This window comes from Megalops cyprinoides, chromosome 10 (genome assembly GCF_013368585.1).
Source record: "Megalops cyprinoides isolate fMegCyp1 chromosome 10, fMegCyp1.pri, whole genome shotgun sequence".
Lineage (NCBI taxonomy): Eukaryota > Metazoa > Chordata > Actinopteri > Elopiformes > Megalopidae > Megalops > Megalops cyprinoides.
The window spans coordinates 14407003-14420663 of NC_050592.1; the positions used below are offsets into that span (position 1 = coordinate 14407003).

The 13661-nt window shown below is 39.5% G+C and overlaps 1 protein-coding gene across 3 annotated transcripts in view; it reads left to right on the top strand.

The window, feature by feature from the left end:
• gabbr1a (gamma-aminobutyric acid (GABA) B receptor, 1a) overlaps positions 1 to 13661 on the top strand; it is a 53610-nt gene that overhangs the window by 23770 nt on the left and 16179 nt on the right. For all 3 annotated transcript variants that reach the window (XM_036538429.1, XM_036538430.1, XM_036538431.1), the window contains 8 exons: positions 672 to 832; positions 6113 to 6247; positions 8808 to 8978; positions 10159 to 10260; positions 11300 to 11365; positions 11628 to 11819; positions 12969 to 13214; positions 13391 to 13454. In XM_036538429.1, coding sequence (XP_036394322.1) covers positions 672 to 832; positions 6113 to 6247; positions 8808 to 8978; positions 10159 to 10260; positions 11300 to 11365; positions 11628 to 11819; positions 12969 to 13214; positions 13391 to 13454 — 1137 coding nt within the window. The remainder of the gene's footprint in view (positions 1 to 671; positions 833 to 6112; positions 6248 to 8807; positions 8979 to 10158; positions 10261 to 11299; positions 11366 to 11627; positions 11820 to 12968; positions 13215 to 13390; positions 13455 to 13661) is intronic.

Genomic DNA, 13661 nt, shown 5'->3' on the forward strand with positions numbered 1-13661 from the left:
CTACCTGTTAATGATAACAATGTGACCACTGATCTGTTGGCATTCACAATGTTATTTTTATGTCCGCGAGGCTAGCACGTGTTGAACACACATTCTTATGTTTAACAAACAAATTTACTGTATGCGGAAAGAGCTATAAAATAATAATAACAATAATATCAACGAACGATATTAAGTGGGATAGCATTCATTATTCGCAGAAAGCTACTATTATCGATAGTTTGTTCACTCATTTTAAACGATATATTTTCTCCAATATTGGCAGGAGTTAGCTTCAAAAGCATATTTTTACATTTTATACAAGTTTTATACTTGAATATTGGCAGTGTATTGTTCATAGTAAGCATAAAAATCTAGTTCAGCTTTTTTAGAAAAATATATTTTAAGGTTAAAATTTCTTACTTTCTACTAATAAACCTTTACCCATATCACAACGTTGGAACTACAGTAAGGCTATTGTAATATACCAATTACACTTTTTTTTGTAAAAAAAAAAAAAAAAAGACTAAACTAAAAGAGAAACTTTAATCAAATTCTTCACATCGCAAGACGACTTCTCACAATGGCGGTATTTTGGCAGCATCTCAGAGGCGTTAGATGCCTCAGGACCGGCCACACTCTACTCGTCGCCTCGCTGACTTTACTTCTCTCCTGGACGTGCCCGGCTGTAGGGAAGAAGAAACTGTACATCGGCGCCTTGTTCCCGATGAGTGGTGGCTGGCCCGGCGGACAGGCGTGCCTCCCGTCTGCCCAAATGGCGCTGGAACTGGTGAATAAGAGAACGGATATTTTACCGGATTACGAGCTGGAGCTGATATACTACGATAGTATGGTAAGTCAAGACAGAATGAGAATTTCTACTGCTGTTTGACTTGTGTTTGTCTGTTTTTTTTTTTTAACTCATATACCCAATTAAAGAAATGTCATATGTGCGTTGATGGAGTGACAATTATCTGTGAAGTGACATCCATGTGTATTCGAATTGGAGGGAATGGAGCAAAAGTGTTTGTTGCTTGATGTTATTGTTGATATGTGTGCGCCTTGACATATGAGTTGATACTGCGCCAAGATGATTGCTATTCAAGTACTAATCAAAAAGTACATTTGCTTCCTATGGGTTTCAGTTATTCATTGGATTTTTCATGTACACATAAATATCAGGAGTATAAATGGTATTTGGTATGTGTCATTAAAGCTATTTAAGTCTGGAATAAGGTGTTACAATGGTATCATTATCACTAATCTGTCCTGCTTTCTTTCCATTTCTGATTAAATTAAGGTGCATTTTTGCAGCTCCATTTATTAGATACACTCAAAGTGTATTCAGTGGCTCATAATTTCCCCTTTTGAACTTTGCAATATTACTGGTGTAATTCAAAATCTGTCACTTGATTAAGTTGGATACACAATTGCCTCAACTGATCTTTTCAGATACAATTTTCAGATGTAATGCTGACATTGCATATGATTGTACTGATCTGTGCTTTACAGTTCGGCCTACTTGCAGTCAAGCTGGTTATCGATTAATTACCACAATGGCGTGTATGATATTATTTGTAGATCTCAACACTCAGTCGTCTTTTGTTGAAAATCGCAGTCTAGTCACCTACACCTTCTCTGGCAGTCCTCCTTTTTATCACTCTTCCACTCTTCTCGCCTCCGTCTCCATCATTTTTGCACTCCGCCTCTTTCCACCTGCCTCGTTAGTCAGTCAGACTGGAGAGCAGATGCACAGACACATTCTTGCAGACAAGAAACAGTTAACTGCATTGTGACTGGTTAGTGTTTAGGAAGAGCTTCATTCTGATTGGCTGAAATGGGTCTGCATTGGAACCCCACTTCAAAGCATGGGGAGGGGGGAAAGAGGGCAATTGGCATAGCAACAGTTACCAAGGCAACTGCAGTTCAAACAAACACATAGCTACACAGTCTTCTATAAAACGTAGTAATACTTATGTGAATATTTTCGTAGACAGACATGTTCTGTGTAGATATTTTAATTTGAGTCAAGTGGCAATACAGCACCTGTTAAGTCTTTTTACTCATTTAGGAGAAGCATTAACCAAGGACGAATTACAGCATAGAACTGTTAAAATTGTAAAAGTGACGTTAATTGTATTCATATCTTGTATTCTGCTCTTGATGAAAGCATCTGCGAATTGACTAAATGTAAATGTGAAACCAACTTGTATATATACATGAATATGAATACAAATATATACATGAATCGTGATATCGTGAGATATTCAGCTATTCATCAACTAATACAACATATTATTCAAGTACAAAACAAAACATTTTACAGTCATAAAGGATAAAGTTTATGGCCCTGATTCAGCCTAATTCAGATTGCGTGGTTGCTTGTGTCAGGGGATGTGCTCATAATGGGATTTAATCCTGTGTGCATGCCCTGACTACATGTGAGATCTATATAGGAGGAATTAGCAGAGATCCAAGCAGAGTCATCATGAAATCTCCCATCCAATGCAGCAGAAATGGAGAGAAAATAGTGTGGTTTTCCTAACAAAGATGGGGACAGCAGGGAAATTTCTTTTCAAAACTGCCAAGACTATTTCCTGTTAAGTGTGCAGTATTGAAGTTCACTGGACTGTAGTTTTAGGAGCAATACTGAAGGTCCTAATTGGCCGTTAGATGCTGGTAGCCACTCCATCTTGCAGGCCAGCTGATGGTGTCTGGGGGCATGTCGTTGAACTCCACCTAAAATGTTGACCAGTAGTCTGACCTCAGATTGTTAAGTGTCGCTGGCGCAGATATTTGCCTTATTGTTAGCTAAACTGACTTTAATCTATCTCTCAACGTTTTTCTGTGAGAGAGAACTCTGTTTTGTATTTGCTTTGCATGGCTTTCAGATACTGTATCCAAGAAAGTGGTCTTATCTGCTTTGAAAACAGATTCAGAAAATCTAATTTGATTTGTATTTGCTTTTTCTAGTGGTTCAAAGCAATGTGAGGCTATGGGCATGCTTATGAAAGCATTAAAGAAGCTCCCTTAGGCTAAACAACCACGTCATCACAAAACAATCCCCTCCTGAAAAATAATATCTGCATCAGATTGTGAAAAATAAAAGGTTTTAGTTTTCTTCTATATTTATTGTTTCTATCTATAACCATTATTGTTAATCATTGCTTCATAGCTTTGTATTAGCAACAGTCTGATTAAAGATAATTGAAGTAATTGCCACCCCAGGCCGCCAAGGTGTGCTCACATCTAAATCAGCTGAATGCCACATTATGATGAATACAATAAAGGAAGTACATTACAGACTGCATTATTGCCCTGCCATTTATTTTAGGTCACCCTAGATTTTCTATGTGATCTATTATTACTATTGTTATTATTGTCGTGACATACAGAGCTGACTAAATACATTTGATAGTCTGCTGGTGAAGTGTTATTGTAAAGGCTTCTCATTTACTGATAGAATGTACCAACACATAAGCTACATTCGGTATGATACCAAGGTAGGTACAAAAAAAACTGTAATTTCTACAGTATGAATGTAAAAATCATACGATTAAGACCATTTACAAGGATCCTCATATGCAGACAAACTCGCCCTTTCGAGACTGTTGCCATGGATATATCAAAGCTAAGCCTGCAAACTTTGATCAATTATTAACTGAGATAGAGAAGCAGAGAGAGAGAGAGTGCGCTGTATGAGGGACATGCATTTCCTTTTTTTAATTGGCAGCTGTTACACAGAGATCCAGTATGCTGAGACACCAAGGATAGTTGCATCCAAATATATGCCCAATTTTTGTGCATGATTAAAGAGTAGCCCAATCCTTATCTGAGTGTGTGCTTTTCCAATTAAAGTATCTTGATATAATACGTACGGTATGAAATTCATTTTAGTACATAAATATGGGTGATTGTAAATGACCCTCTTCCTTCATTCTGCCTTACGCTACAATAAAGTCCTTCCAATTTGTCACATTATGAATGTGTGCTCATTAATAATTAGTGCTTGTAATTAAGCAAAAGAGAATGAATGAAGCCAGTGAAGCCCATTGCACAGGCTTAAGTATAACTCTCCTTTACAGTGAATTAATGATTTAGTCATTGTTTAATGCAATTGCAGATGTTTACTCCAATATATCCGTCTCTGAATACATTACAATGTACCACCACAGACAGCAACAGCAATTCATAAAGGTGATGCATGTGCTCTTTAAGGTTTTGGGGGACAGGAGTTGTTATTTAGGTGGAAAAAATGGCTGTTTCTGACCAGTGGGAGTCCAATGTAAATGATATTTCACTGATGCTGGTTCTCAGTGGCAGCGGGGCTATTTATGCTTGCGTTACGTAGACAGTTATTGGATTGGCGGACCTTGGAATGGCACTTGATGTTGCGTCCGGACTGAGACAACACCAATGGCATATGATCGCAAGTAATAGGAGATTGCAGGAATTGCTCCAACTGTCCAGATGCGCAGTGCGTGGACGCGGCTGTCAGATCATGGACGACCGTGAAGGCCTGCGTATTTCCACCGTGGGCCAGCCAGGCAGAGGATATCCGGAGCAGCTGCTGACACCAGAGTTATAGAGCATTTCCGTCATTGAAATCACATTTTCACAGATCCAATTAAAGGTGACACCCAAGTGGAACTCATGTGAGCACAGTCTCCCCCTCAGCCATGAATCATCTCTGATGTGTCAAGGCCCATTGGATGCAGGCTGATAAAAAGAGCTTTGAAGATGGCTTTGTAGGAGGCTTTGAGACTCAGGTCCCAAAATCAATCATATTAACTTGAGCTGACTGCCCAGCTGTCATTTCTGTCTTGCATGGGATTGGTGTGCAGTAATCAATACAGCAAGAGGCATATTTTACATGTGCTGATTGTCTCAGGCATGTGTGACTGGGAGAGCCGTGACATTCTCAAGGCAGGACAGAAAAGGATGGGTCCTTTGTCACATGCTGCCTAACTGTTGGAGGAAAATGGCCAGATTACCTGATGGGCAATACATGAGCTTTAATAGTCCATAGATATGCAGTGGCAAGAGGTAAAGCAATGCCTGTATTTGAAATATTAATTACATTTTCATTTATTCATTTGGCAGACGCTTTTATCCAAAGCAACTTACATAGGTTACAGTTCTTTACAATGTTATCCATTTATACAGCTGGATATTTACTGAGGCAACAGTGGGTTAAGTACCTTGCCCAAGGGTACAGCAGCGTCCCAGCGGGGATTGAACCGGCAACCTTTTGGTTACGAGTCCTGCTCCTTAACCACTATGCTTCACTGCCGCCCGTTTAGTTAGCATGAATCCAACAATGTTTCAGGACAGACACTCAGAACCTCAAATTTATGTCCGTGGGGGTCGAAGTGTAGAAACTGAATCTGCTGGGTGTCAGAATTGTCCCTACTTCTGAGTAAGTTTCAATGGACAGTAATAGCCCTGTAATTGCTATACACCGACCGAGACATGAACAATGTTCTCCCAGTGGTTTTGTAAAATATGTATGGCAGTCAAAGCACATTTGACAAATGAAGCAGTAAGGTTGGTATCATAAATCAATGTCAGACACTCCACCCCTCAGGGATTTATGCCCAATCTTTCTCGCTCTTTCTGAATATTATAATGTAGTGCTATGGACAATGATAAGGATAGACAATAGCTGTTTCCCCATATAGGTTATTTTCGTGAGCATTGTGCTTTGAGTACAGAAAATGGCATTTATGACCCAAGGGACCTCCAAATAGTGAACCATTTTGCAATGATGCTGAAACTGACCAGAAGTATAATCTGAGCTAAGACTGTGCTCCTAGAGTAGCTTTACATTTTGCAATCTTGCACTGTATTTGGGGTGCATTTTTGATGAATTAAATTACATTTTGTTAATTAGCAGATACAAGATTTAAGGTTACATTTACATTTTTGACTTCCAGCAAGCACTCTAAATTGTTGAGTGATGTATTTGTATTTCCTTGCATGTATGCATGCATATATTGCATTCCCTCATGGTTTTTTTGTTGGTTGTGTAGTCTTGAGAACATGAGAATGAAATGTATTGCTGAGCCCCCCTCTTTCCCTCTCAAGGTAGTGTGCAGATGATGACCTCTCTGTCCCTGTCTGTATTTTTCAGTGTGATCCAGGTGAGGCCACCAAGCTGCTGTATGACCTGCTGTACACAGAGCCTATTAAGATTGTTCTGATGCCCGGCTGCAGTTCTGTGTCCACACTGGTGGCTGAGGCAGCACGGATGTGGAATCTCATAGTGGTAGGTATCCGTTTGGCTGTCTGTCTGTCTGTCTCGCAGTGTTTTTAAAGCTGTGTGCCTGTCATGCCCTCAAACTATCTCTCACTGTCTCTTTGATTGAGTCTGTCTCTGTTGCCCTGGTGCAGTTTATATTTGTCCATTTGTGCCCATGTGCCTTTTCGGGATGACTGCTGCTGATTGCTCTCTTGTTTATCTTTGTTTCCCCATAAGCTTTACAGAATATGTTTTTTTCTGTACAAGGAATGGGATGCAAAACTACACTACACTGGTATTTTAAATGATGTACACCATCTGCGTGTTAGTTTTGAAAGGATGGGAACATTTGTGATGTAGCAGCTACGAATTTTGGGATTCTGCTATAGTACTGTAGTCAAGGTTTAAGATGGGATGATTTATTGATTTTCTTATTTTCCAGAGGTATCAGTTACATATTGTCTGAAATATCCTTTTAAATTATGTTCAGCTTTTCCATGTGACATCAGAGTAACTATGTTTTTTCAATAACATAGCATTGTTACCTGATTTGCAAAGCAGTGTGGAGTGTATAGTTACTTCGAGATCCCATGTGATCTGTTTGGCTGCTGATTAAAGTCTTCCACTATTAGGAATCCGAGTAAGCCTTTGAGATAATGATAAAACACCTTAATAATTGATGTCAACACCATCAACACTAGTATGATGTGTAATAATGGATTGGTTAATGGAATAATAAAGAAAACATAATTACGTTTACAAACTGGAATAAAACTTGATGCCATGTTAGTAAAGCTCTCTTTACCACACTGGAACGTTCAAAAATGTTACCAGAATAGCTTTACCCAGAAATGCATATATTTTTGGATAGTGGCTGTCATTAGAGGACATAAATTGCACACCTGTTGTTATCAGTGTATACCTCAATGTTTGTAATTTAGCTAAATTAAAAAGAAATAATGAGCTCTACTCTCTAATATAGTTTATGAAAACAGTGTAGCTAGTTACCAAACAACAGTTACTGTATCTTGCTAAGCAAGACTACCATGTTTTTGTAAGTTTATTCAGGTTATACCCAAAATGCACAATGACTGTGCAGATTAATAGTAGTTTTTATCTTCAAAGCTATGTAGGCTTTGAGGGCCAAAGGTCTGAAGATATGAAATGGAACATGTAGAAGAAAAAAGCAGCACCTTGCCTAGTAGGTGTGCTCACAAGCTGAATAAGTCCAGGCTGCATGACAGACACCTTAATATGGGCAATTAACAGTGTCTTTTCAATCATGCAAAATGTCACACTACTATATAACACACACTTCTAGGAAATAACAAAAATGAAGTGAGCTGACAAGTATTAGCAAGGCCCAGATACTTTTAATTTTCTGTTTTCTTTTCTCTGAACATGGAAGCTCTGCGTTTCATGCCAGCGTACCGTATTGCAGATGACAAGAAACCAGCAAAAACGTCATTTTCTGGAGAGCAATCAGTTGACTTCCTGCTCCAAAGAATTGGCAGCCCTGAGGCTCCTCATTGTGTTTGCCTGTCTGATCAGAGGGGGGAAGCCCACGTTGAGCTGCGTGGCCGCTGGAAGTGAATGGAAGCGGCTCAATATGGGGAATCCTGTGCTTGTCGGCTTTGGAAATATCATTTGGGCAGCGCAGTTTTGTTCTGCTTGCCAGTTAGACATATTGAAGAAATCAGAAAGATTTTCCACACAGAAAATTTCATTATAGTTTTCTTTTTTGTACAGTGCCATGTTTATCAGAAAAGCTGTTTGTTTCATTTTATCATCAATCCCCCTATGTTACGCTCACACTGTACCTGTATTCCGCCTGCAGGCAGAGTCACCCCTGACTGCGCTACACAGCGCATTAGCTAATTCTTTAATCCCTCTAAAGGCTGCATCACTCTTTATCAGTTGATTGATGTTTACAGTGTATCTAAATGCGCAAAGGAATTAAGAGTGCCGGTGATTCATCATTGGATATCTGTGATTTAATTTCAGTAACACATGATTTCTCATCAGGGCTTCTTGATTTAATAACAGGGGACTGAGTGTTTGTCTTTTGGAAAAAAATTAAACCCACAGAAAGTTTAGTTTGGTGTACCAAGCAATTATTGCTGAGCCTGGCAAGGGCTTGTTTAATAATAATATATTTTATTTGTATAACACCTTTCATACGGAATCTGTATATGGTGTTAAGTACAGAACGTGTTTGTTTTTGAGGGCCTCTGTTGATTGGTTTGGTTGTGATACATTTTCTTTGGTTTTGAATTTCATATATTTGATTTGTCCAAAAATTTAAAATGAGCTTCGGATTCTCCCAAAGATGTCCTTATCTATGGCTTAACTGTAATGGTTATATGTCGTGCATTCTGTATCTCATGATCATTTTCAGAGAACAATCCTATGAGCGCTTGAAAAAATTAATTATAGGTAAAACTGCAGGTAAGGTTTGCAGAAATATGTGCTGATGCCTGGCAAATCTAAATGTCATTAAAGGTAGCAAAGAACTGGTCCAAATGAACTGTAAACTGAAACAAACTTTGCTCTCTTGTTCCTGCCCTGTGCCCCTCCCCCCTCTTAGCTGTCTTATGGCTCCAGCTCTCCAGCATTGTCCAATCGACAGCGTTTCCCCACCTTCTTCCGCACCCACCCCTCTGCCACCCTGCACAACCCCACCCGCGTACAGCTCTTCCAAAAGTGGAAGTGGACGAAGATTGCCACCATTCAGCAAACGACTGAGGTGTTCACGTCGGTCAGTAATATTCGCCCCCAAAATTACTCAGGAATGCTGAATTGCTATAGGGCCCAGTCAGTTATAGTTTGTGTGTATATCCCCTCTGCCAGAACATGTGATAGTAAGTGGTGTGTGATTTTAACAGGGTTTTAATATTATCCAATGGTGTTACGGAAGAATAAAGAACTGTACTTTTACAGCAAAAAATAAGTTGTGTTTTGTACATATTTTATTGAAGTGGTACTTTTAATGGATTACTATTATTACAGTATTAAGTCTGTTTTCAACAATCACAAGTATATTTTAACACAATGTCATCATTGATTGTTAACACACAGCATAGAATTTTAACAGTATGTGAACTCACCAATGTTAGTTATTTGATAACATTCCTGGAATGATACTTTGAGATGCTGTCCCACTGACCTTTATTGCCTGGTAATAATGTTTTCATGGAGTCTTTTTAACATAGAACCGAGTAGCGAGTGATTTTGAAAAAAGCTGACAATAAGAGGGGCTGTGATATTATGCTAGGTGATTATAACCTGGTGCATCTGTATGTATGATTACCCCTCTTCCATAATTTTGTGTCAAAGTTTTGTTTAGGTCATAGCTGAAAAGACAAATTTATTTGTCTCAATGCGGTAAGGCAAAATTACGCTGAGACCCACCTTCACTCCACTGTTAGATGTACATTTAAATTTATTGTACAAATTCACATCCCCACAGAATTAAAATAAACTTGACCCTTTACATTGCTACAGCTTTAAATGTATATTATGATAAAACTGCAACTATTTCACAAATTATACCTTGGGGACTTTCCATGGGTTTATGTCAGTGATAATCCAGCAACAGCTAAGGCCCTTTGGATTATTTACCCCTCAACAGATTATTCAATTGAAAAAAGGAATCGTATGTATGTATTGTATTTACTTAAATTCATGATATCCCTAATAATATGTTTTTTCCTGTAAAAAATTCTGGAATTTATGAATCCATATTTAATCAATATGATTAATACCAAAATACCAAATAATCAATACCTGTCTACTTCTTTCTTTCTCAGACACACTTTCTCTCTTTCTCTCTTTCTGTCTTTTCCTTTCATTCGCACATTGTTTTATTCATACTCTCTTTCTCACACACATCCACACATTATTTCGTTCACATTCTCGTCTCTCTTTTTTTCCCGTAGACTCTGGATGATCTGGAGCAGAGGGTGAAGGAGGCTGGGATAGAGATCAGTGTGAGGCAGAGTTTCCTCACTGACCCTGCTGTGGCTGTCAAAAACCTCAAGGTAACTTTCATTTCCAAATTCAGTCTGACAGCTTGTGTCATCTCACTGCAGCCGCTGGAAGTGTGTCCAATTATTTAATTCACGAAAATAACATGTGAGACAAATAAACTTATCTTGAAGGGCATTACAGGCAGGTTTTATTTAAAAAGCAAACAATTTATTTAACCATGGCCTTCAGTTATAAAATTACTCCATCTGGATTCAGTTTGGCCTTAAAACCTTTGCGAGCTCCGAGAAGTGATAGAACAAAATAAAATTCCATGCTTGCTTGCTCCTGACCTTTCAGATCTGTGTCCAGTGTTCTCTTATACTCCTGGGAATGATGCCTGCCTAATGATCCGTCAGCATAATTTCTGTCTGACAAAAGCAATCTAGGTGCCCTTCAAAATCAACCCTTACATCCCAAACCAACCATTGCCACATTGAATACTGCTCTGGGGAAAATTGTAATCATCTCTTAACTGTTCAGCTCAATGTTCAGCCTCAATAAAGCTCTGTAATAGTAAAGCAATACTTGCATTGTCAAGTGTCGTGTTTCTTTTAATTTCTGTATATTTATTGATTGAATAGAACACCCAGCTCCTTAGAATGGAAGAAAAATTATAGATGCCTCTAAGGTCTGCAAGATAATCCCTCTTCAGAAAAAAAAAAAATCTTTGCTGCACAGAGTGTTACCAGACATCAATCTGCCATGACTGTGAAGACACAAATTGAGCACCAGAGCTTCTGCTGTCATTAGTACATTTTCACTCTGAACATGACATCTTTAATGTATGTTGCCAGGTACAGTATCATTTGATTTATTTTAAATCATTAATCTGCTGAGCAGACAGCAACATAGGATTTGTGTGGATGGCAGTAATATATTGCAGAATGCAGCAGTGCGCTTACAGCACTGCATAAAGTGGCTGCTTGGGACATAATGCAGTGGATAAGAACCATACACAGCAATTTTCACAACTCAGGTCATAGTGTGTTTATCTGTGTTTTATTGTCTGTGTGCTTTCTGTCGTGTCTTTCTCGTATGCGGATGATGTAGCGCCAGGATGCCAGAATCATCGTGGGGCTTTTCTATGAGACTGAAGCCAGAAAAGTCTTCTGCGAGGTCAGCTCCTTGAATGATTTTCTCTAATTAAACTGTTACGATATTGGGCAGCAGGGTCTCTCTTCGCTGAAATGAAATTACTTTGCTAAATTACTTTATTATATATGCAGTCAAATGAGGATATTTTAGTATTCATTATTTATATTGATGCTGTTTATTTGAGAATATCATTGCTTTGACAAAAAGGCTTAATGTATCCCCTAATATGCATTTGTTTGCATTTAATGCATTAATTAGTTGTTTTCTTTCTCTCTCGGGACAGGTTTTTAAAGAGAAGCTGTATGGAAAGAAGTATGTGTGGTTTCTGATTGGCTGGTATGCAGACAATTGGTTCAAGATTAAAGACCCGGCCATCAACTGCACTGTGGAGAACATGACAGAGGCTGTGGAAGGACATGTCACCACGGAGATCGTCATGCTCAACCCAGAGACTGTTCGCGGGGCGTCCAACCTGGTAACAACTCCCCCCCCCGCCCCCGTGTTTGACATTACAGCATAATTTCTACAACACATACAGATATTGTTGCTCAATGAGGCAGTAAATAGAGGAACCTTTAATATGGTTAATTCAAGTAGCAAGAGTTGCTGTTATGTTATTGCTTACATTGCCAAATAATGACACTGACATTGATTGTCACTGTAATAGTTCAGTCAGACCTCTCATCTAGACAGCTTCCCCTGTACTCTGTCAATTGACTGTCATTGCAGTGTATCATAAAAGCTGCCACCCACAGCCACGTGATTAACAGAGCTGAATGGCTATGCATCTGTTAGTGTTATTTTAAGACCGGTGTGAAATTATACCAAACAATTAGAAAGTAACAGTCTCAAAATGGTAATTGTCACATGTCACTGACCATGCTGTGGATACGTCTTGAGGAGGATGTTGCTTTTGTGATATTCTTTAAAGGTGGAAGCACCGATTTAATATGGCATCATTAGCTTTGCATAGAATGTATGTAGGAATTCATGCTTAGAGTAGTGATCTTATATCAGACTACTCTATTTTATGGTCTCGTAATGGAACATGATTTTTTACCTGAGTGATTCTGCTGAAGCACCTTGCTCAAGGGCACAGCAAATTCCCCTCCCGGGACTTCAGCCCAATACCATCTGGTCATGGAACGTTTAGAGGTCTTAGTATTCTACTGAAGGCAAACGGAGCGATTCATATGAAGATAATTCCAATGTCTGTGGCAGGAAGCTGGCAATTATAAATCCATCATAGTGCTGTTACTTCCATTTCCATTATTCCAATGGTCAATATTTACTGAAGTTCCTTCCTCACATATACAGCAGCATTGGTGCCACCAGTTTTAAAGATATAAGCCCCTTACCACTAAATCACAGTGACTCAAGTGAGTAGTATTGAACAGACGCTTAACAGATTTGAGAATGACACTCTGAGCATCAAGGTCCCTGGGACTCTCCTCTGTTAGTTATTGAAGTGTAAGGTGACTCATTTTCCCTGGGCATTTGTCTTCTGTCACACCATCTCTGTAGATAATGTATGTATCAGATTCACCTGTAGGCAGTATAAACGATGAGGCGCTGGAAAGATATCAAGCGTAAAACACTGTTCCCACCTCCCCTCTTTGCACAGACATCTCAAGAGTTCCTGGCGCAGCTGATGTCTCGGCTGGGGGGTAAGAACCCGGAGGAGACCGGGGGCTTCCAGGAGGCACCCCTGGCCTATGATGCAGTGTGGGCCCTGGCTTTGGCCCTCAATAAGACTGTGGAGCCCCTGAAAGCAAAGGGGCGAAGGCTGGAAGACTTCAATTACAACAACCGGGACATTACTGCTGAGATATACAGGGCACTCAACACCAGCTCCTTCGAGGGAGTGTCTGTGAGTAAGGGGCTTGGGGGGGGGGGGGGGGGGGGGGGGGTGAATATATACACACTGACAGACTGGGCACTACTGTGCATTAACACTGTGCAGACTGCTTGAACACAATAGTGCAGGTACAGTGTGAGAGAGCTTAATACCATATAAACACGCCAAATTTCTCCTCCTCTTCTCAGGGTCATGTGGTGTTTGATGCCCAGGGTTCGAGAATGGCTTGGACTCTGATAGAACAACTGCAAGGTAGTTTTTCATTTCTCCATATTCTCATTTCATTTATTTGACATTATATATGATACCTATATATTTGACATTATATAGGTATCTTTCATTAAAGGTACTTTCAGCAGGGGTGCACCACACCTCAGCTATTGCCAATCTGTTGTCCCTACCTGAAAGATGCATGGCAGTATTTTATCCATCCAAGTTGCAAGTTGCGCAAACGTTCAC